Raw genomic sequence first — 25,183 nt, 5'->3', positions numbered from 1 at the left:
GAGAGACCTTATATTCCTCTAACTTCTTTTCTTCTTTCTCTTTTTTTTTTACTATTTTCTGTTTGGAAATGTTTTGTTTGTTTCATTGTGTTGTGAAAAGCCTTAATAAATCTTGGGATCTATAAAAAAAGCAAACTGTCCCCAGTCACAAGAGTAGCCATGAAAGGGATTAGCCCCACGCTCTGTGGACGAGCCCTTGGGGGTGGGGGGCCTGCAGGACTCCATGGCAGCACAGAGGCAGCAGACAAGTTCTCGAACCACACAACTTTTATTTTAAATAAAACGCAACACAGATGCAGGCTTTGCACACCGGTGTCTGTGATCAAACAGGCAATGCAAAACGAGGAACAGGCCAAGGCAGAGTTTGTGTGGCAATCTTGTCAAAACAGCAAGAACTAAAAACTTTGGTGGGCCACAACTGGGGGGAGCGGGCAAAGGCCCGAGGGCCCTCCCAATGGTGGACGTCCCAAGGGCAAGAGGTGGAACTCAAACCAGGGAGATGTTTATGAGAAACAGATGGTTCTGGGGAGGGGGGGAGCTCCCGTCCACCCTTCTCTTCCCAACTGCAAGGCTGCCATAGTCCCCGGGTCAACCCCCCTGAAGCTCCCGGCAGAGGAAGGCTGCCATCTATGACGTTCTCCTGCCCTCAACCCCCTTGATATGTCAGTCAGAGCAACTGGGAAAGCCACATTCTCAGCAGCCTCATTAAAGTAACCCCAATAAATAAATATTCCAAGTCCAAGCCCTCCTCCCATCCCCCAAATTAGCAAGCCTCCAGTGCTGGGCTTGGCCCCCCCCAGCTCGCACACCCCCAAACTCCCCTGAGCCGGGAGGGGGTGCCAGAGCTTGGCTCCGCACAAACACAACAGGCAAAGTGCAAGTGAAATCCAGTACGGAAAAATATACAAAGAATTTGTCTCTCAATATAATACAAGGGATCGGGAGCGCTCACACCCAAGACAACTGGAGAAAGAATAAAATTATTCAATAAATAAGGAAGGTGGGGTGGGGTGGGGGCGGGGCAGGGCGGGGCCAGAGCCCGAGGCACTGGACCGACCCAGCCTCCTGCCCCACCGCAGGCCTATTTACAGCGCTGGTCTCCTCTCTCTAGTGACGTTTGTTTACCAGGCAGGCGTGGGCTTCCTACGGGATCTGCGGAACGCACAGAAAGCACCGCGGCCTCTCGGGTCGGTAGAAACCTGTTATAATGTATGACTGTGCAGGACGAGGCTGTACAATGCAAAACCGTAAATGTCCATGGCCTGTGAGGAGTGTGGGGCGGTCGGTCGGTCATGGTGGGGCAGCGAGCAAGCGCACAAGGGCGGGTGCCCAGCTAGTATTCATCCTGGTCCTCCGGGTGCTGCTCGTCCAGCTCTTCGTCCTCTGGGGGGGCAAAGCCTTCCTGCAAGGACCGACAGGGAGAAGGAGTGAGACCCATGCCTGCCCCCCCCCGCCAGGCTCCCAGGCCAGGGCTGCTCCCAGGGCTGCATCTGCCACCCCCAGCTGGCACTGACCTCCGTGGCATACAGGATGCCGATGATGCCTGAGATGACGGGGCTGTTCTCGCTCTCGTGCTCCTGGCATATCAGCTCAATGTCCCGCAGTTTGCTGAAGTAGAAGTCGCGCTCCTTCTCCAGGCCGTCCACCGTCAGCTTCAGATCCACCAACTGCGCCCACCCCGGGGAGAGAACGGGCAAGGTGAGCCAGGGCGGGGCAAGGGGGCGCCAACCCCAGCAGCCCCTCCTGCCGCAGCTGAGCACCAGGCCAAGGGCAGGGCCTGCGCAGACCTTGCAGGGAGCGGCCAGGGGGGGGTGCCCTTTGCTCTGGGGAAGCACCGAAGGGAAGAGAAAGGGCTGCTCTTTTCCCCCAGACTCACACAGCTGGGGTTCAAAAAGTTCACACTTAATAATAATAATAATAATAATAATAATAATAACAACAACACCCCGCCCATCTGACTGGGTTTCATCAGCCACTCTGGGCGGCTTACACTGTAACTAAAAACATCAAACATCAAACGTTAAAGGTAAAGGGACCCCTGACCATTAGGTCCAGTCGTGACCGACTCTGGGGTTGCGCGCTCATCTCGCATTATTGGCCGAGGGAGCCGGCGTATAGCTTCCAGGTCATGTGGCCAGCATGACAAAGCCGCTTCTGGCAAACCAGAGCAGCACATGGAAACGCCATTTACCTTCCCGCCGGAGCGGTACCTATTTATCTACTTGCATTTTGACGTGCTTTCGAACTGCTAGGTTGGCAGGGACTGAGCAACGGGAGCTCACCCCGTCACAGGGATTCGAACCGCCGACCTTCTGATCAGCAAGCCCTAGGCTCAGTGGTTTAGCCCACAGCGCCACCTGGGTCCCTTTAGGTAAAGGTAAAGGGACCCCTGACCTCCCAATACAAAAGAACCTCCCAATACAAAAGTTGTGTAATTCTTTATCTCCTTGACATCTGAAGGGAGGGCGTTCCACAGGGAGGGTGCCACTGCCGAGAAGGCCCTCTGCCTTTTGACCCACAGGCTCGGCCTCAGCTAAGGGGGTGTCAACCCAGGTTGTGGGCTTCTCAGAAGCAGCGTCTGGTTGGCCAAAGTGAGAAGAGGATGCTGAACTAAATGGGGCCCCTTTGGCCTGACCCAGCAGCCTCTACTTTAGGTTCTTCTCTCCCCCCAATTTGTGTGTGTTTTAAAAAAAAACACTCATTCTCCTTCTGATCACCAAACTCATGGTAGGTAGGTAGGTAAATAAAAATACTGTAAAATAATGATAATGGTGATGTTTTATTATTTATATCCTGCCCATCTGGCTGGGTTGCCCCAGCCCCTCTGGGCAACTTCCAACACATAAAAACATAATAAAATATCAAACCTTGAAAAACTGCCCGATACAGGGCTGCCTTCATGTCTAGTTATTTATCTCGATATGTGATGGGAGGGCATTCCTGCCAAGAAGACCCTCTGCCTGGTTCTTTCAGCCTCCCCTCCCCACCTCTCTTTGGGCCAGTGAACCCTGAGGGATCCTGGCTCACTTGCCAGAGACATCTTTGCTCCCCCAGCATCTATCTGATGCTCCTACGGCCAGAGCCCCCAATTCTCCACTCTCTCCCTGCCTTAAAGCAGCACTCGGGAGGCGGCTTGCTTTGGCTTGCCCCTGGGCCCCAAGAGCCCCTGGGCCAAACGGAGAGGGCGGCTGCTGCTTGGCCCCTTCCGCAGCCGCTGGAAGGAAGAGGCAGGCGCTGCTGAGACCACCTGGGTGAGTCCAGCTCAGGACAACAGCCGTGGGGCTGCTTCAGGGCATCACAGGCCTGACCCACGTGGCTGGACGTTTCCTTGACCTGCTCTAAAGTGGGGTGACTGGGGGATATTCCTTGACCTGGTTGGGATGGACAGTAACAGGGCCTCCCCCTTCCCCCTTCTGCCCCATACCTGCTGGTTAAGCTCCAGGATCTGGGCATCTGCTTCACTGCCCCCGTTCCGGGCCAAGGGAGGGTTTTTCCGTACAATATTGCTGGGGGCAACGTTCAGCCTGGCCGGATTCTGCAAGTTCTTGGGGCCTGTGGGGGAGGTTCGTTGTGGGACTGTGCAAAGAAGAGAGAGAGAGAGAGAAAGAGAAATGGAAGTTACTCCAGAGGCTCCCAGCAACCAGCCCCGTCTGCTTCTGCCAGGGCGTGTGCCTAAGCGAGGCCTGAAAGAGGACTGTGTGCAGCTGGAGCCCCAGAGGTGGATTGGACGGGGGGGAGAGAAGGAAGGAAGGAAGGAAGGAAGGAAGGAAGGAAGGGAGGGAGGGAGGGAGGGAGGGAGGGAGGGAGGGAGGGAGGGAGGGAGGGAGGGAGGGAGGGATTGCCACTTAGGGTGCAGAGTGTGGGTGGAGGGACTGGCTGAAAGCCAGATTCCATGGGTGCTCTGCCCCACTGCAGAAAGAGACAACTTGGCCTCAGGGGGCCTGGCTCTGGGTCCCCCTTACTCCTGCCTCCCTGGGAGTCAAGGGCGAAGAATTCTCCCCCCCCCCCCCCGCCCCCAGAGCAGAGAGGCTTTTCCTCCCGCCATGCCCACCATCACAGGGCAGCAGCATCAAGCTACGCACATGCAAGGAAGGGAGCCGTGCCCGCATCCAGCCGTCCCAGAGGGTGTTGCTGCCACCGCAGAGCAAAGCAAGCGAGCCTCGCTAGGGAGAGCCATGCAGGGCGGCCCTGGGGACCCCTTCCTCTTTCTGGACTCAATGTGGGAGCTTGCCCTGTTCGGCTGGGGCCTGCAATTCACCCTCTGGGGAACCAGTTGTACCTTTTTGGGGGGGGGGCTTCTGTCCCCTTCAAGCGGAAGCTCCAGCAGGAAGGAAGCTGGTTGCTGCAGCCAAGGTCAGGCCAACCCTCTGCCACCCTCTGGGCTCCATGGCCTGCTCACCCAGTTTCTGTGTATGTGTGTGTTCCATATTGTGACTACGGTATCCCCTCCCTGGCTCAGGGAGGGTGGCTGGGGAGCAGGGGGACCTCTTTTATTACCCCTCACCAGGGTCCCTTTGTCCGGAAAAGGCCAGGGGGAGACCAGGCCCTGGATAGGGGGGCATCTCCACTAACAGACCGCTTCTCTGCTGCTCCGGAGAAGCAGACACGGAGCAATGGATTCAAACTACAAGAAAGAAGCTTCCACCTAAACATTAGGAAGAACTTCCTGACACAGGTAGGTAGCCGTGTTGGTCTGAGTCGAAGCAAAATAAAAAAATTCCTTCAGTAGCACCTTAAAGACCAACTAAGTTTATATTTTGGTATGAGCTTTCGTGTGCATGCACACTGAAGAAGTGTGCATGCACACGAAAGCTCATACCAAAATATAAACTTAGTTGGTCTTTAAGGTGCTACTGAAGGAATTTTTTTATTTAACTTCCTGACAGTAAGAGCTGTTCGGCAGTGGAATTTGCTACCAAGGAGTGTGGTGGAGTCTCCTTCTTTGGAGGTCTTTAAGCAGAGGCTTGACAGCCATATGTCAAGAATGCTTTGATGGTGTTTCCTGCTCGGCAGGGGGTTGGACTGGGTGGCCCTTGTGGTCTCTTCCAACTCGATGATTCTATGATTCTATGAAAGGTGGAGAGGAAGCGGGCTCTGGGTGCTGCCACCCAGGTTCCAATCCCCCCCTCAAAAGCTGTGGGGTTCCCTGAGCAGCCTTGGGCACACGACCCTCTTCCAGCCTCCCTGGAAGCAGGGAAGGGAAACAAGGGACGGGCAAGGACTGAGGAGCCCCCAGACCCAGCCAGCTCTGAGCCTACGAGGGCAGGGCATCCAGTGCCGGAGCCCAGGGCATCGTGTGGCTTTGCAGCAGCCACCACCCTCAACCTGCCTCCTCTGTAAAATGGGCATGCGTGGCTCACTCCCAAGGGAGAAGAGGAAGGGCAGAAAGAGCAGCCTGGGCACCACAACCCTCACTCCCCAAGGCAAAGGCGGCTCTGAACTTCTTCCAAGAGCAGCAGCCAGATTCCACAGGCAGGCCTGAGCCTGTGTCAGGCAGGTTCCAGCATGCAATGCAGCCAGGCCCCATTCGCTTAAGCATAGCGGCAAGCTGAGAGGGGTCGTTTCTTCGGGAGGAGGCAGGCTGAGCCCTGCTGGCACGACCAACCAACAGGGCAACATGGCCCCCGGGGGCTAATGCAGTGTTAGGCTGCGCTAACAGAAGAGGAGAGCCCAGGAAGAAGCAATGCCACTTTTTTGTGGTGCTGTGTCCAGTTCCGGAGGCCAACTTTTAAGAACGGCGTTGGCAAATTGCAGCATGTCTGTGGAAGGGTGGCCAAGAGGGCTGAGAGGTCTGGAGACCCAGTCTTATGAGAAATGGTTGCAACTCACTCTCTTTATAAGTCAGTGCACACTGGTTATCTTCATATCGTGGACTTTTACGAGCAGAAAACCCCTTTGCCAGAACAGTGCCTGGTGGCTACATTTCACAGGCCTGGAGTGGTGACAAGTTTCTCAATCACCCTCTTTTCTAAGGTGAGGGAGGGGCCACCTGGAATCTGAGTTGGTTGGATCTGGAATGCTCCCCCTCCTTTCAGACCCGCCTCTGGTTCAATCCTGGCCAGGGCTGGGGATGGGCTCCCTGCCTGGAATTCCTCCCAGCACAGACCAGTGGGTCTAACTCGGGAGAAGGTGGCTTCCTGGGTGCCTAGGCTGCACAACAGGATCCTGCCTCCCACGCCAAGGGAGGGGGGGCTCTCCTCCCGCCCTCCCGCCAGTGCCCCAGGAGTTGCCAAGCTGGATGCCAGGGTGCCAAGGTCATGCTGGAGGCCGGATCCTGGGGTGCCCGCTGGCTCTAGCGACATTACCTGCAGTGCCAATGGGTTTCTTGAGTTTGTTGAAGATCTGATCACCTGGGTTTGGAGAAGGCGCCACCTCCTGGCCTTGCCTCGCCAGGAGCGGGTTGTACTCCTTCCCATCGTAGTTGGCGTCAAAGAACTTCTTAAACCACTGAATGAACTCAAAGTTGTCCTGGAACTTCCCCTTCACCAACCTCTCCACTGAGATGATCTGCAACAAGTCCAGAAGAGAGGGAAGGAGATCATTAAGAGGTACCTGGTCACTCTTAACGACAACCAACATCGTTGGTCAAACCCAGGGTCTTTATTTATACGGAAGAAATGCATGGCAAGTGTGCCCAGCCTCGAAACGCAGCCAGGGCTGCCGGCTGGAGCCAAAGGCTTCCCAAAGGTCTCTGCCTCTTTGTGCTGACCTGCGCCTGACTCCAGCCCGGACAAGCTCCCTCCCACGCCGCCTGCCTTCCAGGGACCCACCTTGTCCACGCCCATTTTCTTGAAGGCAGCCTGCAGCACCTTGAAGTTGTGGATAAACTCGTGCTCCAGCTTGGCCTGAAACTTGACCTTCCTTAGGTGGATGGAGCCCGGGAACAGCATGTCCATGAACTGGCAATAGGCCGCCCCTGCCAAGGGAAAGGGCACAGAAATGGGCTTCCACGCAGTCTCACACCTCCAGCTCCCTTCTTCCCCCTACGCCCCAGCCAACGGACGGTTCAAGGCTACTCCCACTGCCCCCCCCACCGCCCAGTACCTGAGCACAGCTGCTCGATCTTGGTGTAGTTGAGCTGCAGGGAGTCATTGACCCACGCCAGCATGTCATGGCGACTCAGGTTCTCGCTCGTCACAGAAGTGGAATATACATTGACGGCCATGCCCCAACTGCAGGGAGAAGGGAGGGAGGGAGCTTACGGGAGGAAAGCGGTTCCAAGCCCTGCCCCAAAGGCGAGGCCTCGGCTGCCCAGGACTGAGCCCAAGACCATGAAGCTCTACAGCAAGGGCAGCAAACCCGGTTGGCCTGGCATCTCCGCCCCCTGCAGAAACCAAAGGGGAAAGGTGGCCAGGCCCCACCTCCACCCGTCACCTGATGTCATAATGATGTCAGGTGATTGCAGAGATGGGCGGGCGGTGGATTCACCCATGAGAGGGAGGAGAGGGACCAAGCGGGACTGAACTCTCTCCCTGGCCCACACCTGATGCCACAAGCAATGTCAGGTGTGGTTTGGGGAAAGTGCCACTGAAGGGGAAGGCTTGGTGGGCCAGATCTGGCCCAGAGGCAGGAGGTCCCCCCTCCCCGCTTTGCAGAACAAATCACATTGGGGGTTTCAGACAAGCTTGACTAAAGCCCATGCCAAGGTGAAACGGACAAGGCTCCCTTCCGTCCCACTCAAACAGCCCCATCCTTGCACCAGAGAAAATGGGGTGGAGCAGCAGAAAAAGAAACTAATTCAGGAGCATCACCATAGCAGCTGCACCCCACAGCTCCCAGACAGGTAGGGTGGAGGGGCATTGCCAGAGACTCCCTGGGCCTCCACCAGCACGCAGCCCCTCCCCCTCTCCTCCAGGTGGCTGAGTCTGCACTTCACCCAGGCAAAGGCCAAAGGCTTCCCCTGATCAGGACACCCACCCACCCCGGGCTGAGTCAGACTTCAGCTTTCCCCAGCGGCATCTGTTCAAAGGGGCAGGGAGAAGAGGCCCAAAACTTTGCAGCACTTGAGCACAAAGGCACAAGAGGAGGATGGAAGCCTGCAAAGGCAGCAGGCGTTGCCCCAGAGCAAGGCCAGACGCACCCCTGGCCCTTCCAGGGGGAGAGAGAGTCCTCTCTGCCTTTTGCAAAGGAGGCTGCTTCTGCAGGGCAGCCCATGGGAGACGCACTTGCAGGCCCCTGCCAGGCCCCGTTCTGCTCCTCTGCCTGCAGGCACCCACTGCGCCACCAGGGGGCATCACACTGGCTAGTGCATGGGGATAGGGGTGGGCACAAGTGAGGGGGGTCACTGGACAAAGCCCTCCTTTCACCTGGACAGATGTCTGGGCCAGCGCCAGCACCAGCCCCACTGGCCACCTGTTTCAAGGAGGGCTGCCCTAGGAAGGGGGCTGGCAAACTGCCAGGCATGTCATAAAGCCCCACCTCCCTCTGCTTCCTCAGCCAATCAGGAGGCAGGGCTGACACCATCTCTAGTCACACAGGGGAATCACAGGGAGAAAGTACTGTAGGCCTCCCCTCATCCCCTCTGGAACAGCAAGCGGAGAGAGCACAGGCAGAGCAGGCAGGAGAAAGAGATGGAGCCCCACTCCTTCCCCCTCCAAGCCAGGGCCCCTGCCCCCAGGAGGAAGGAAGACTTCCTTCGACAGATAACATGCAAGATGCAAGAGGTGGGGGCACTGGCACTGCTCAGGACCACCTCCCTCTGCCTCAGAGGCTGGGCTCAGAGCACTGCTTGGGTCTGATGCCAGCCCTCCATGCCCCAAGGAAAGCCACTGGCACCATCCCCAGAGAAGTCCCACTGGGCTGGAGAGAGAGAGGTGGCTCCTTCTGGACAGAGAGGGCAATAAGGGGAGGGAAAGTGCAGAGGAATTCTGCTGACCTCAGCCTTGCAAAGCACAGCAGGAAGGGGCTCCCTCACAACCCCCCTTTCATTTAACAGCTGATAAGCCGCTTAAGGGCTGCTGGCTCCTCCCCTCCTAATCCCCGCTCAAGAAAGCAGGCTTGGCATGGCGGAAGAAAGGCTGGCTTGATTCATGGGACTCCACCCCCTTTGCTCCTTTAATTCTGGGTCCTGATCCACAAATTCCACCCCGGAGTCAGAGGCTGTTAATGGAGCTACAGGGCAGGCAGGCAGGTGCCCACTAGCTTGGTAAGCAAGAACACGGGCTTGACCGGTTGAGATGCTGCGCACGCCGCAAAGTCGGGTCACGTTCCAAGATACATGGCAGAGCCAGATTTCCCAGAGAAGCAGCCCTGCTTGGGCTCCCTTGCATCGTCCGACGCCTTCTCCGAGCTTTTTATGTCTTAAAAGCTGCCCAGGTAAATTGGCTTATCTCTTGACCTCTCTGCAGGCCTGCTAAATCTGGGCATCAGGCCTTTGTGTGTGGCGAGCCTCTGCTCTGACCAAGAGGGCACTACGGAAATCAGAGGGAATGCGGAGAAAAACACCTTCCTTTCGAGTGCAGGTATTTGAAGAAATAAGGGCCCTAGAAGGAACCACTTTGGCTGAGAAGATCCCTCCCTCTCTCCGCCCCCCCCTTGCCCGAAGCTTTGTTCTACATTTTATTCTATTACACAGTGCCAGTCCTAATTGGGGGAGGGGGTGAAAGCAGCATTCGAAACTCCCATTGTTCTAGGCCTGTTTTGCGACAGGGAATTTCATTAATGGGAGCAGTTTCTGAGCCCTGGGCACAGGACTGCGCCTAAGATTTCAGATCAAAACTGCCACTGCTGGAAGGAAAGGAGGGCCTTTTTTCTGCTTCCAGCCACTCTCTGAAGACTGGAGAAGGGACCCTCATAAGAATATTAGGGGGTTGATGAGGTCAGATGAGGACTAGACCATGTGAAAAATGAACATGAGATTTTAGCTGCAGTCCCTTCATTTTCAGCTTTGTGTTCTTGCTATAAAAAAGCACACTTTTGTGGCGCCCATAACCGAGGTTTAAGGTGTCCTTTAGATCCTAGCTTTCTTGTCTCTGTTTCTAAACCTGGATAAAAGTGTTATACAGAACAGACTCCCCAACCTCTTCCCTATTCAAAACCCTCATTCTCTAAGTCCTAGGCAAAAATGGAAAGCAGCCCCCCCCCCAAAAGCAGGCAGAGCGACCCACGCAAGGAAGGCTGAAGGGGCTGCGTCGCCTGCAACTGCCACAACGATGGGCTCTTCCTGTCATCAGGGAAAGGACCTATGAAAACCTCCTGCAGGTTTTGTGACCTACCCACCACAAACCCTTTGCCCACCCAGGAATACCAGTGCCCCCCTCCCAGGACTGTCCGCTCTAGGCTGATTCCAGAGGCCCCAGCATCAGCAGAGCAGGAGACACTTAATCTCATGGTTGCGGGTTTGAGCCCCACCTTGGGCAAAAGATTCCAGCATTGCAGGGGGTTGGACTAGATGGCCCTCATGGTCCCTTCCAACTCAACAGTTCCATGATTCTGTGATTCTATGACTTTGCAACAGAAGCCTCAGGCTCATCTTGCTGCTGGCTCTTGAAAGCCCGCCCCTCTGCACCCACCAAAGTCAGGAACTGGGGGGCAGCTTGGCTCCACAGATCAGATTAAGGGGCTAAATCTGCTTTCACTTTTGCCGACAAGAGATTGAGTGCTTAATGCGCGGCCAACAATGAAAGTCAGGATTAGGAGAGCGGGGGGGGGGATCTGTCAGGAACCTCCTGCAGCCACCCCACTGCTTTGTGTTTGGCTGCCCCAAGGAGCGCAGTCTCCCCAATGTTTTGGGGTGGAGCGATCCTGGCCTCCTTTCCATAACTGCCTCCCCCTCTTCCCACGGTGCAGTCTCTGCTCCAGCTGAGCCATTTTCTTCGGATCCTGGAACATGCTGCCTCGCGGCCACAGGGTGGGCAAACAAACTAGGCCACCAGCCAATCAGCTCCCTCGGGCATCTGCAAGGGATGCCGGCATACATATGGCGGGACTTTGGGTGCCATTTGCCAGATGGGAGGGCTCCTCACCCACCCGTCGCCCAGAGGGAGGATTAGAAAAGCAGATTGCGATGCAGGGCAAGGCAAGGCAGGGAGAACCTCTGCCCCCCCCCCTGGACCACTTCTGAGTGGGGCCAGGAGAATGGCCCTTGCTTGCCCAAGAAGCTTCTAGCAGGGCCAGCAAGAGGCAGGATCCGCCTCACGCCTCATGACCAAGTGATGTGGGGACACAAGCACTCGTGCTCTGCAGCACACATGCACACACCAGGCCCCTCCCAAAACAGGGAAGCCCATAGGCCCAACGGCCTATGACTCGAATAAGTGAGCCAAGCCGCAGGCTCCCAGCGAAGCATTTAACACAGGGGTCCCCAGACTTACCGGCGTTTGTGCCGGTTCCCACCACGCCGATCGCGCGGTGGGCCGGAGGACGGGGGAGCGCGCGCCCGTGCGCATGCGCACGGGCGCTTACTGGCGCGGCGGCGCACTTCCAGGGTGCAAAAAGCGCCGAAAATCCATTGTGCGCATGCGTATGGGCCTCCCCCGACCCGGAAGTGCACCAGAAATGACCTCTTCCGGGTCGGGAGAGGCCCATATGCATGCGCAGAAAGGATTTTCAGCGCTTTTTTCCCGACCCGGAAGAGCGCTGCTGCGCTGCGCGCCGTAAGAGCGGGCGGTGGCAGGGGTCGTTGCGGGCCGGATTGGCAGGCCAATTGGGCCGCATCCGGCCCCCGGGCCGTAGTCTGGGGACCCATGATTTAACACATCAGCCTGGATCACTAAGCTGTTTGGCCTGGTGGCAGGAATTCCCTTGCCTGAGGGCGGGAATTAGGATGCAGTAGACAATCCTCCAGTGGGGAAGCCCGCCAAAGGAAATCTCCCAAGGCACCTCATGACCCTCTTTGGTCCCTGGCCCCCCTGAAAGATGTGAAGGGCTGGGTGAGAAGAAGCAGACCCCCCCAAAAAAACAAGAGATCTGGAGCATTTGCAAGAGCAGGACTGTGTCTGGGGGAAACTGGACACACAAAGCCCCAATCAGATGACACCAGGGCGGGCCAAAGACTGATCCAGAGCTGGGAAGACCCTTGTCTGGATCTCTGTGATAAAGAGCATCTCCCTCTCTCACACCCACCAGTGAAAAACCACAGGAGGAAAGGGGAACAGAGCTGGATAAGCTCAGCTGGTTAGAACATGGTGCTGATAAGGCCAAGGCAGCAAGCTGGGACTGGGGTCCCGAGGAGAGGGTGTTGGGGAAGGTGCTCTCTGGGTTCAAGGGCCGAGCACTTGCTCTGCACACAAAAGAGTCTAGGATGGCTCCTCAACAGCAGCTCCAGGTCCACAGAGTCCAGTGCTTTGTCCCCAACAGCAGCCAGGGTAATGGAGCCAAAAGGCAGAATCTAGCCATTTTCCAACAAAGTCCCGGGCAGCCACAACCTGAAGCTCACAACCCAAGAGGGGGCCCTCCCCACCAAGCTCCTTCCTGGTGCCTCTGGCCCAAGCAGCCTCTGCACTATGGCACCAGTGTGACCTTTCCTGGGAAAATGCAGATCAGAGACAGACCAAGAAGTAGGAGCCACAGGGGGAGGGAGGAAGAGGATTGCCACATGAATAGTTGGGCCTGGCGCATCTGCCACAACATCCACCCAGACCGGGTCTTTCTTCACAGCTGCTGGTGGGTCTGAAGTCTGGATGCAGGCACCCCCACCCACGAGGGAAAGGGACTGCAAGTTCCAGCCACGCTTGTGGGGCAGGGAGACGGGAATAATACCGAGCCTTGCACAAGCTTCTAGTTTCCCTGCAATCCAGAAAGTCTCGTGTTTTGCCCACGGATTGCACCATGGATTGCTGGCCTAATGGATCATTAACTTGCTCGCTCATAGTCCCTGTCTCCTGCTGCGTCGGACTGGAGAGAGAGCAACCAAGTTGCACACAGGGAAAAGGGCTTGTTATTCATCTCCTTGTGGAACGCCACCACTTCAGAAGATGCTCAGATCAAGGAGGCATCAGGTGTACGACACAGGAATGAGTGATTTAAGTAGGGCACCAGTCAGGGGGGGGGCAGCAGCGGAGGAGATTCCAGGGCAAGGGAAGAAAGCGGGGGGGGGGGCGCTGCTCAACCAGGCAAGCATGGCTGCAGCAGCAGCAGCACAAATTGCTCCCCAAGGGCCATGTCCCAGCCTGCAACCTGCTTATTCCCAGAGAACTCAAAGTATGCAACAAGCAGTTCACTATTTTAGTCCCACAGCCTGGTCAACAGTTGCTGCTCGGGTCAGCTGTGGCAATGGTTTATTGCATACATACAACATCACTGGAGGAGACTCTTGAGAGTCCCATGGACTGCAAGATCAAACCTATCCATTCTGAAGGAAATCAGCCCTGAGTGCTCCCTGGAAGGACAGATCGTGAAGCTGAGGCTCCAATACTTTGGCCACCTCATGAGAAGAGAAGACTCCTTGGAAAAGACCCTGATGTTGGGAAAGATGGAGGGCACTAGGAGAAGGGGACGACAGAGGACGAGATGGTTGGACAGTGTTCTCGAAGCTACGAACATGAGTTTGACCAAACTGCGGGAGGCAGTGCAAGACAGGAGTGCCTGGTGTGCTATGGTCCATGGGGTCACGAAGAGTCGGACACGACTAAACGACTAAACAACAACAACATCACCAACAGCTATGGAATCAGAAAGATGCAAGCTGACTCTAGACTTAGGCAGAACCAACCAAATGCACGCACACACCAATGTGGGACACAACCCACCAGATAGCTCTCCTGTGAATGATGTCTTGATCATTAACTATATCAAAAACAGCACCATACTCCTCTTCCTCAGCCCAATGTACTCTTCCTGCTGGGCTTGCAAAGGAGAACTTCTCAGAGAATTTGCTCAGTCAATCTGGCCTGCGCCTCTCGCTCTGCAGCCCCTTGGCAGCACCCAAAATCCACCACCTAACTGTGCCTCATCACCTTAGAAATACAGTATACCGAAGGGCATTCTGAATCCACCAAACAGCAATGCTTTCTTGAACCTATCAGCAGTTCTAAGAGGTTGTGTTGCTTTTTAATCCCCCTGAACTGGCTCCCTCCTGGCTACTAGTGCACAGAGGCCCAACTGTGTGCTCGGTTTCGCCTGGGGCCAATATAATAATAATAATAATAATAATAATAATAATAATAATAATATCCTGCCCATCTGGCTGGGTTTCCACTGGTGCAAAAGTTATATTCTGTTTCAAATCAATGTGTTTCTACAGTTGCAACAACAGAAATACACTTTCATTTAGAGATTACCTCAATTACAAAGGGATTTTTTTGATTTAAATCCATGATTTAGTGCTGTCCTTTTTTCACCTGGTGATTTAAACTATAGAAATTAGCCCGCCCAGCCGTGCCGCTGAGGGATGCTTCACCCAGGGTGGGGGGCGTGTAAAGAACTGCAGGCAGGGGCTGGTGCTTGTTTGTACTGAGCAGCTGCAGCCTGGATCCCATCCTTGCATTTGCTAGGGTTGGAACTCTGCCTGCAATATTCACAGCTGGTGGCTGGTGTTATGCCCGGTCTCTCTGCCACTAGCCCATGAGAGGCAAATGTCCGCACAGTTGCAATACCCATTTTTACTCAGTGAGATCAGAAAAGAAGATTTCCAAGTGAAATGGAGCAGAAGCAGGAAGCCTTTCTTTGAGGAAAAGCAGACGCTCCTGGATGACTGTCAAGTGAATGTTACCAGGGTCGCTTGCACTGATCCTGCCCAGGACAGAGAGGAAGGACTGTGCTGTCCCAAAACCACAGCTAGGGGCTTCTTCACTGCAAAATAGAAAAATTCCTTCAGTAGCACCTTAAAGACCAACTAAGTTTTTATTTTGGTATGAGCTTTCGTGTGCATGCACACTTCCTCAGATACACTGGTGTATTGCTACTGAAGGAATTTTTTTATTAATATTAATATTTATTTTATTAATATTTATAAATACGGTGAGCGTAAAGATACTTAAAACTTTAAGATAAGCTGCCACAGAGAACTGGCCCTGGGTCGCTCGGGGAACCGGGTTTAGAGACTTTCAAACGAACTAGTTTGGCTTCAGATACACACGAAATGCACAAGAAAGCTCATACCAAAATATAAACTTAGTTGGTCTTTAAGGTGCTACTGAAGGAATTTTTCTATTTTGCTTCGACTCAGACCAACACGGCTACCTACCTGTAACTAGAACTATGGAACAGTGTTTCTCAACCAGTGTGCCTCCAGATGTTTTGGGACTACAACTCCCATCATTCCTGACCACTGGTCTTGCTAGCTAGAGCTAGCTAGACCATTGGTCTTGCCCTAGAGGAGCAGCCTCCGGGGTCCCTGCTTGCCTTTGCTCCTGTGGCTGTGCCTGCTTACATGGAAGCACTTACCTGGTGGGAACCAAATGGGTCCCACCTGCAAGGCCCAGCAGGCGATGACACCCCTGCCTGGCCTGCCAGGGAGAGAGGCATTCCAGGCACCTTCCTTGCTGTTGCCCCAGGTTCCTCCTCCTCCTCCTCCCTCTCGCTTCTCCTGAACTCACAAAGGCACCTCCAGAAGCAGGTCTAAATAAGGCACCTAAATCCCAGCAAAGTTTAGACAGCCACCAAATCTCATTTTAAGATGGGATTAGAGCCCCAAAAGGTCCTGGCGAGGGGAACGCAGGTCAGGTGAGTGGCAGCCCTGCTAGGACACAGCCATCGCCCACAGCCCTCGCCAGCCCCCTCCCTCAACCTGCAAGCCGAACTCTGGCTTCACAGGCAGCCTAGGAGGGCACAGAAGCCAGATGAAGGCAAGCTGTGCCAGGGCACATAGAGGCAACTGGGACAGAGCAGGGATGGAGAAAGGACTGGCGCCATGGGCAAGTGCTGGAAACTTTTTGCCATGAGGAAAGACAGGCAGCTCGGCTTGTCAAGCATGTTGAGGCCCAAGATGCTCCTAGACTCCTTGGGTTCCTTTCGCTTCAAGAGCCCAGCACGGCTGCTTTCGCGCCGGAAGATTTTGCTTAGCCATGCTCCCGGCTTAGGGAGCGCTGGCTCTGGGAGACGGCCTAATCTCCCTGTTGAATCCCATCCCAACCTGCGCAGCAGCATTGCACCCGCCTGCTGCCAACTCAGCAGAGTGGGAGCTCGCAAAGGCACAGCGGCTCCCTCTGGGTGCCCCCCCCCCTCAGCCGAGGCCTCCCAGCTAGAAAGTTCCAGGCTCACACGCCCCACCCTCCGGAATTCTTTCTGGCCAGTCATCCCATTGTGTGCCTAGTCCTGCTTATTTGAGCCCCAAGGCAGAAGCATTCAGAGGGGGGCTTTAGGGAGCCATCTGCATGCAAAGAGCAAATGTGTTCTAACAGGAGAAACCAAGCAGAAGTAGGCAGCGTGCCAAGCGCCAAGCGTCCGGGACAGACCCGGCTCCAGGACTGGGCAGGAACAGAAGTAAGGGGAAATGGGGCACAATGGCTCTGGGTCTCAGAGAGGGGCCTCGCTGCCACCGCCACAAGTTTTTCTCAGCAGCCTCCTGGCTTGGGTGGTCCAAAGAGACGGCCTTCCAGTTCCAGCCTCTTTCCGACTGCCTTCAATGGACCAGCAGAAGAGGCTGTCATTGGGCCCAGGGAGGCAACCTCTGCGGATCCCCCAAACCCTGTGCAGAACAGCCAGGATCAAATAAGAAGCCCTGCTCTGAAGCAGCCAACTAGCCGCTTGCTCAGTGCTATGGTAATATCACCTCTGTGCATAAGGAGGCAGGCAGAGCCCCAACCCTATTGGAAACTGCTATTAGTTTAAGAGAGGAACCAGGCAACGGAACTTGCCCTTCTCTTCTTCAAATCGATTTAAATCACAATTTAAATCACTAGGCAGTAAGACTTGATTTAAATCATTTTTTTAACAGAAAGACTTAACTCTTGCCGGTATAATCTTAATATTTACAACCAGGTGAAATTTTCAATTTTGGAATAATAAATTTTCAGAGTAGTTTTTACAATTCTATCTGAAATTACTGATTTGGTTATATATTAGAAATACATAGACTGATAATTATGAAATTATTGTGAGGTTTAATAAGTTAACTGTTTATATTTGGACAACTTTTCTGCTGTACTTTATTGGAAGGAGAAAAACAATCATTTCCTTACTAACCATTTATTTACTAAAATAATAACATTATAGCATATGTATCTATGTTTGTTAACTGATGCGGTTAAACAATAAAAAAAACTTAGACTGAGTTTTAGCACACATGAAAAACTTAAAACAAATCCTTATTTCCTGATGAATAGTCTTTGGACTATAGTGTAACTTAAACAGAAAACTATCTTTAGAAAGATTTTATTTTAAAAATCCAATTTCAATTTAAAAAATCTGATTCTATTTTTTTATTTAAAAAAATCATTGATTTTTATCCACCCTGCACATTGTTGCACTCATACAAGGCAATGCACCTTGTCCTGACCTCCTCAAAGGTCCCTGGAGGTGTTGGGCTTCGCTTGGACACAGCTCTCCCACTAGCTGGAATCTGAAACCCCTGAGCCTCCTCCCAGAGACCCACAAACTGCTCATGCGAGGGGCTCCGAGAACACCGCAAGCTGCCCTTTGACCAGGTCAAACCATTGATCATCTTGTTAATTTGTTATGTTTTTTAAATGTTATATAAAATCTAATAAAAAATACTTTAAAAAAAAACCATTGGTCATCTAGAACAAGACTGCTCATCCTGACCAGCAGCGTCTCTCCAAGGAACATTCCCAATCCTGCCTGGAGATACCAAGGGTTGAACTGGGCATTTCTGCATGCAAAGCAGATGCTCTCCCACTGTTCAACAAGCTGGCCTTTGTTGGGGAGGTCGCAAGCTCCTTTGCTCATCCACAGAGGGAAGAAGTCTTGTGCATCAAGCCAGAGAATTCCTATCCCCCCCCATCCTGAAGATTCACTGTGGATTAAATGCAAATACACTAACAGAAACGCTGCGTTAAGTAGCCCCCCCCCCTGGATCTCAGTTGGTGAAAGTGGGGCCAGAGAAACAGAATTTAGCCAGCTCCCAGAAGGTGTTCAGGGTCTGGTTTGGGTGGGTCTGCAGGAGCCAGGGATGAGCCAGCTGCAGCGCCAGCCCTTACTCCCTGCACTGCCAAGGGTGATAACAGGAAATTTATTTATTTGGATTACTCGTTCAATCTGCCTTCTACCTTTCTGCCAAATGGTGCTTACAGCAGGAGTGCAATGGGACAGAAAGGGTGTGGTGGTCTTTGGAGGAGGCTGGGATCCCGATTTGCCAGCCAGCGCCAGCTCTTGGAAACCATTCTCCCAAAACCTGAGGAAGGCCGTGCAGATGCCGGCCTTCCCAGAAGCTGTGATGTGCAGAAGACGCAGCCAGAGAAAGTGGGCCTCTCTGAACCCATGGCTCAGCTCTAGCCGTAGACACAGGCATTCACTCCAGACACAGGCAAGGAGGCACTAGACTAGAGCCAACCAAGAGAAATATTTCACATCCCTCGGCAGAGCATCACATTTCTAAGCCCCAGGGATTTCCCCCCAGAGCTTCACTCGGATACTGCAAAGGCAAACTAAGGAACAGAAACCGGATCGCAGGCTGAACCCGACCCAGAACAGCAACCCAGGCAGGGAAGCACAAGCGCAAAACAAGCCCCCCTCCTGAGAGCTCAGATGGGGGGGGGGTCCCCTGCATGTATGGAAAACTGGAAGAGTCTTGAACAAAAGTCCCTTCTGTCAACACAGGCTCCAGAATTATGGGGGAAATACTCTCTATTCACTTTCTCCATGCCATGCATAATCTGACAGACCTCTATTACCGGTATGTCCTGCCCCCCCCCCCAGTCTACTGCACCCGCCTCCCCCCCTCAACTAAAAATCCCCAAGGACTGCAACCTCTTCTCATAGGGGATTTGATCCAGCCCCCTGAACAGTTTGATAGCCCTTTCCTGCACCTTTACCAGCTCTACAATACCTTTTTCAAAGTGTCGCAGCCAGAACAAGGGACAACATTTCAAGAGTGGTCGCCCTCTTTGATTCATAGACTCAAAAGAGTTGGAAGGAATCCCGGGGATCACCTAGCCCCACCCCCTGCAATGCAGGGATAGGCAGCAACTGCCCCTTGTATAGAGAAAGTTCCACCTCATTCTAGAGGCAACTGGGAGCAGTGTTTGAAACTCCCATTGTCTAGGCGTGTTTTGCAACAGGGAATTTCATGAGCACGAGCTGTTTCTGAGCTCTGGCCGCAGTACTGCACCTAAGATTTCAGATTAAAACTGCAGAGTGGAAGGAAAGAAGGACCTTTTTCTGCCTGCCCACTTCCAGCTCTGAAAACCGGAGAAGAGACCCTCTTAAGAATATTAGGGGAAGGACTAGACCATGTGAAAAATGAACATAAGATTTTAGCTGCAGTTCCTTCATTTTCAGCTTTGCATTCTTGTTATAAAAAAGCAGGCCTAGACATTCGACTGTTGTGCCCATAACCTCGGCTTAGGGGCCCTTTAGCTCCTAGCTTCCCTATCTCAGTTTCTAACACTGACTGGGAACTCCGCAGCCTGGCCTCTCTCCTGGCTCTTGGTGAGAGAAGTCCCCAAACTCTGCAGAAACGCCATCCTGCGCCATCCCCTCCTTGCCAATGGCATCCCATCTGGAGCATTCACATGAATGCCTCTCTCCACCAGCCTTTGTGTCAATACCCTTCAGAGGAAGCCTATGGCCAGGGAGCATTTTGTTATGCCGATGTAGTAAAGCCCAATGTCACGAGATCGTGCCGAGGAAGCCACACGCTCACGGGGTCGCCGCTGCATCTCAGGGATTTCAGAAGGATGTGTGCTGGACTCCACTCAAGGGGTGGGTTGCCCTAACCAAAGACTTCACTAACAGCGGAGCGATCAGGAAGGCAGACAACTACCGGTATGTCTGCTGCTTCACGACTCCAGAGAACTCTTGTTTTGGAGCTGCTGAAAGCCCCCCCCCCGGACTGCTGGGAATTCGTGAAAGTAAAAACACCACTCCCACCCACAAGTCAGAAAGCTTGCAGTGGAGGCGGGGAGGGCAATCCAATCCAGATTCCCTTCCCATACTCTGCCCAAATGCCCCCCCCCCCGATCCATCAGACAGGGCTGTAGGGAAGGGGCACACAAAGACCAAATAGGGGACTATATAAATAACTATCGCTGGAGTAACCATGGAGAGCAGGAATTCCACCCAAGCCAGGCAGCTGTCTTTGGGGCCTCTGAGCAAGACCGCAGAACTCCAAGGTAAGCAACAACTGTGGGCATTTCTCAGCTGGCATCCATCCTCCCTTCAAGGAGCCCAAGTGCCACCCGTCCTCCCAACACCCACAGACTTTGGCACCTGCATTTCTCTGCCACCCAAAGCCCCATGTGGAAGCACGGCTGGAGATCAGCACCAGAGAGGTGGACTGTATGGCCCAGGGGAACGGAGAGGAAGAGCCTGCTCAAATGCAGTCTGGAGCGATGGTGCCTGCCACAAACACAGGGAAAGCAAACAAGAGGAGGGGCGGGCAGGCCCAGTTGGCAAGCAAGTGGCAAGCCCTTTCCAAATGAAGCAGAATTAAACAAGGCCGCTGCAGCAGGCAGGCGTCTCCACTACAAGGCAAAACAGTCCCTGCTCTTGCCAAAGCGCCATTAGCAGCCCCACTCGCCACCCTTTCACTTTCTATAATCCCGGCAATTAGCAAGGGACCCTACCTGGGCGATAATCCGTGGGAAGACAGCCAGAAATATGTGCAGGCAAGCCCAGCAGACTTCCAGGAGCAGAAGCCAGCTGTGGCAGTTGTGTATAGGAGGGCCCTGAGCAGGAAGGTTCCCTTTACACGAGTGGAGGTGGGGGTCAGCTTTCCCTCAGCACCAGGACAGGCCCACCCCACCCCCTGCAGCTCAGACTCCCTCTCCTCAACCCAGGCCTCATCCTTTTGGCTTTTCTGAGCCTGCAGCTCTTTCTCCAGACCCTTTGCAGCTGCCTGTCCCAAATGAAGTTCCATACACACAGACCCACCACAACCCCACCTGCCAAGGCTCCTGACGCAGCCTGAACTGGGGAAATCCTCAGATCACCATGGCTGGCGTGGCTCCCAGGCAAGAGAAACCAGGAGGTCTTCCCTGCAATATCCAGATATACCATTTAGCAGCACTTTTGGTGATAACTAGTTGGGGCCAGCTTCAAATTTCAAGGGTGGCTGGGCAAGGGGTTGTTGCAGGGCCCTTGCAGCTGTGGCGTGACAAGCCAGCCTGTGCTGACACAGCTCCAGCCAAATTAACAGAGGGCCTGACCCACTTATCCAAGCAACACCTCTGCCCCAGGCCTGGGCACAGTGAGCAGCAGTGACACAGCATGCCAAGGCGGCAGCGGCAGCTCACCCACCACCAGCTCCCCTCTCAGCTCACTCACTTAACCAGAGCCTTCTACCTCCCAGACCGGGGGGGGGGGTTGTCTCTGCCCACCCCCTTCAGATATGCTGAGTTATTTCAAGTATTTAAAAGCATTTTTGAATGAAGAGAGGGATATGAGGACCAGAGGCAAGGATCTGCAGGAGCAGCTGTCTGGGAAGCTTATGGAATTTCTTTCCTTGGAAATTTCCAAGGCATCCATCAGCAGCTGTTTGTCAGATCTGCAAAAATCCCAGGCTGCCCAGAAATCTGGAGTTTTGCTTCAGAAATCTGTGCAAGGAGGGAGACCACAAATCTCACACTCCCCCCCCCCCTGAAGGAGGCTGGAGTCAAGAGCAGCAGCCAGGCTGCCCCTTTGGGTTCCTGTCTCCTCCCTCCAGCTCCTCCTGCATTCCCTTGGAATCTTATCTCTCGGCCAATCCCCTCCAGAAGCCCCTGCTCTCCCGACTCTCTCCTTTCTCTCAAGATGTTGGCAAGGTCAGTGTGAATGCGGAACATGCTTTTTTTGGCATCTGTAGCAACAGCCCCCCGTCCTGCACACGTCATCTCAATGTCCTCGTTACCTGCTATTAGGCTACACTGGGCTAAGTCAAGAGGAATGGGCAACACACATTATCCACCGGAAGAGCAGCTGGTCATCCCCGCGCATTCCCAGCCACCCAGAATGATGCGCCTGCTGAGTGAAGCCTGCATCAGTAGAGAGGCAGCCAGACTCCTCGAGAGAGAGAAACACCGTCTCAGAGCGCACAAACAGCAGGTATTCTGTCTGACAGGTTCATAAATATGAGCACCATCCTGGCACAAAAGCGATGAAGGTGAGGTTTGGGGCTGGCTGTGCCGAACACTCAGAGCATCTTTCCAGCAAGGGAACGGTTTCCTCCAAGACCTAGGGGAGCAGATGAGGCTCCCTTTCTCTCATGGGAACACAAGAAGAGGCAGCTGGAAGAGGCCAACGGGGCCCATCCTGGCCAGCAGCCTCTTCTCACAGCAGCAGACCACTTTGGAAGCACAATGGAAGCAGTTGCCTGCACCAAGTCAAGGGACAGCCGGAAATCAGGAAAGCTAAGGAAGGCGCCTCCACAAAGAGAGCTCTCACATCACTCCAAACACAGCTTTTCAGCAACTGCCTGTTCACACATTCAGCTGGGGCAGCCCACACTTCTCAGACACAGAGCGCCACAGAAACCATTCCAGTTTGGTCCCCTCCAACACTCCTTCATCCCTAAACCCACGGCAGCTGGGTTTAGACGGGGGGGGGGGGGTTGCTGGACAGTATCTGAAGGGCCCCCAGGGCTGGGGGGTGGGGTGTGCACAGACTCCACCGGCTCCTTGTGGAAGGAAGCACCCGGATCATGGCACAAGAGGAAAAGATGCAGAAAGAAGGGCAAGGACGAGCTGCCAACGCTTGAGAAGAGAACGCCAACAGCACAACTGCTGACTGGCAAGGCAGCCAGACGGGAGGGAAGAGCAGTGGGGTCAGGAGGGGATGGAGCATTTTCTGGCTGGCCCAGCAAAGGGCCACCCCAAAGGGCTTCAGTAGCCGAGCACAGCCATGCCTTGCCCTGCCCTCTGCCGCAGGGGCAGAGCATGCAAAGGAGGCATGCTGGGCCCCAAGGCAGGGCTCATTCATAAGCAGCAGCAGCAGCAGTCTGATCCGAGGAGTCTCACCAGCTGAAAAAAGGACACAGCAACGCTGCCAGGCTGCCCAGTGCCTTGCCGGCCACCGCAAAGGGGCAAGCAGGAGGCAATGCCCACAAGCGGCTCAGAGCTAAAATGGTCCTCCAACCACACCCTCTCCAGCTATGTCAGGGATGTCCCACAGAGTGTGCGGAGGCCTCTCCGCTGGCATCCCATTGGTCAACGAATCAGCAGGGATGGGCAAGGATGTTTTGCAGAGAGCAAACCAACCTCGAACCGCCCTGACCATGGGGACCAGGATCTGCCCCCTTACTTCAGCACAGGCTGACGGGATCACCGGGAATATTCTGGTATGCCCCAGTCCCGGGATGAAAAGTGTCCCATAAAAAGCTTGCAGCTCCTTCTTTTGCACTTTGCTAACTCTTTAAGAGCGGTTACAGGTAGGTAGCCGTGTTGGTCTGGATCGAAGTAAAATAAAAAAATTCCTTCAGTAGCACCTTAAAGACCAACTAAGTTTTTATTTTGGTATGAGCTTTCGTGTGCATGCACACTTCTTCAGATACAGTGAAATGGAAGTTTCCAGGCACTTATGTAGAGAAGGGGTGGGGAGGGGTGGGGATGGGGAGGGGGGATCACTCAGAAGGGTGGTGGAAATGGGTGATTGACTGACTGATAGCTGTTGATGACCGCAAACGACTGCAAATGGTTTTGCATGAAAAAGCAAGGGTTGAGATGGCTGAAGATCGCTTATCATGTATAATGAGATAAGAACCCGATATCTCTTTCAAACCAGGTCCCTCCATGGTTTTGAGCTTGGTGATAAGTTGCAATTCAGCAACTTCTCTTTCCAGTCTATTTCTGAAATTCTTTTGTAGTAAGACAGCTACTTTGAGATCTTGTATAGAATGTCCTGGGAGATTGAAGTGTTCTCCTACTGGTTTTTCTGTCTTCTGGTTCCTGATGTCAGATTTATGTCCATTTATCCTTTGGCGTAGGGTTTGGCCTGTTTGTCCAATATAGAGAGCTGAAGGGCACTGTTGGCATTTGATGGCATACACAATGTTAGAGGATGAGCAATTAAATAGTCCTGAGATGGTATGTTGGATGTTGTTGGGGCCAGTAATGGTGTTGTCTGGTGAGCGTTTCGACAAGTGCCCACCATCATTTTCTGCCCTAAGAGAGAGCAGGATGGGGGCAGGGGGTGCGTGTGGAGCTGGCTTGTGTTAAGAGTGGAATCCGTGGAGGCCGAGAGCTGGAGTGGGAATCCGGACGGGAGAGAGCGGAACCTGCTTTATGGATCGAATCCTGCTCGCTGGTTTCCCCACCAGCAACTCTTGGGCCACCGCCAGCCCTCGATGCTGGGCTGGAGGCGTCTAGGCCGGGTCCAGCCGGGCCCTCCTTGTGCTCTGCGTGGCCAGAGCGGCCTCTGGACCTTCTCCCCGCAGGAACACCGTCACGCGTGGAGGGGAGGGGAGGGGGCTTCCACCCGGGCGGTGGGGCTGTCTGGAGCCCAGCAGCTCCATCGGGGCGCAGCAAGGACCCCTCCTTCATCCCTGCGGGGAGACTCTGGCGGAGGAGGGAAAGGGGGGCTCCTTCTCCCTCCCTCCCCCCCCCGTCCAGGCAGGAGCCATTTTGCGGCAGCGGCGGCACGCGCGCTCACACGTGTCCCCAGACCCGGAGGGAAGGACACCGGCGCCACCGGCGCAGCGCCCCCCCCCCGTGCAAGCCCCTCCCCTCTCAGGAGGCCCACGAGGGGGAGGGGCGAGGATACGGGGGGTCCCCATTCCTGACCCCCCGATGGGACCCCCTCCTGCTCCCGGGATGGGGCGCCGAGGGCAGCAAAGACCCCCCGCCCTCCACGAGGCAGGGACAGAGCGGGGTCCCTACGCGGCGGGGGGTCACCCCAGACGCCCCCTCCCCCCCGTCGGACTGCCGAGTCACGGTGGCCCGCGGCGCGAAGGCAGGGGCACCTGGCGGGCCAGGCCCCTCCCGGACCCCCCTCCGGAAGAACAGTCCCCCCCCCGAGCCACGCCGCCCCCCGCTCTCCCCCCCGGGGCCGACGGGGTGGGGGGTCCCCGGCGCCTCGCTGCCGTCATCCTTCCCGCCCCCCCCTCCGCGCCCCTCGCCCCCGACTCACGGCGGTGCCGGCGCGGCAACGGCGGCTGGCTGGCTCCGTCCTCCGCCTCCGCCGCCTCCTCCTCCTCACGGACCGGGCCGGCTCT

The 25,183-nt window shown here is 54.7% G+C and overlaps 1 protein-coding gene across 2 annotated transcripts; it reads right to left on the bottom strand.

The window, feature by feature from the left end:
- Positions 1-249: 249 nt before the first annotated feature.
- On the bottom strand, positions 250-25,183 carry MAPRE3 (microtubule associated protein RP/EB family member 3). 2 transcript variants are annotated; one of them, XM_035110755.3, is made up of 7 exons: positions 25,099-25,183; positions 7,045-7,172; positions 6,771-6,916; positions 6,306-6,507; positions 3,425-3,576; positions 1,515-1,667; positions 250-1,402 (listed from the first exon to the last, which is right to left on the bottom strand). In XM_035110755.3, exons 2-7 carry the CDS (start codon positions 7,163-7,165, stop codon positions 1,334-1,336), a joined length of 843 nt encoding a protein of 280 aa, XP_034966646.1. In that variant the 5' UTR covers positions 7,166-7,172; positions 25,099-25,183; the 3' UTR covers positions 250-1,333. The 2 variants fall into 2 exon arrangements, with proteins under 2 accessions (XP_034966646.1, XP_034966647.1); XM_035110756.3 differs by having other exon boundaries at positions 6,351-6,507.

Source organism: Zootoca vivipara, chromosome 3 (genome assembly GCF_965207765.1).
Source record: "Zootoca vivipara chromosome 3, rZooViv2.hap1.1, whole genome shotgun sequence".
NCBI classification, from domain to species: Eukaryota; Metazoa; Chordata; class Lepidosauria; order Squamata; family Lacertidae; genus Zootoca; species Zootoca vivipara.
Note: the sequence above shows the minus strand (reverse complement) of the source record. Positions and strands in the feature narration are given on the sequence as shown.

What these genes read in the sequence shown, in the direction of transcription:
- MAPRE3 (XM_035110755.3), bottom strand. Translation starts at nt 7,165, where the DNA reads ATGGCCGTCAATGTATATTCCACTTCTGTGACGAGCGAGAACCTGAGT. An exon ending in AGAAAATGGGCGTGGACAAG is followed by an intron (nt 6,508 to 6,770) that starts GTGGGTCCCTGG and finishes GACTTGTTGCAG; the next exon opens with ATCATCTCAGTGGAGAGGTT. An exon ending in GCATCCTGTATGCCACGGAG is followed by an intron (nt 1,403 to 1,514) that starts GTCAGTGCCAGC and finishes CGGTCCTTGCAG; the next exon opens with GAAGGCTTTGCCCCCCCAGA.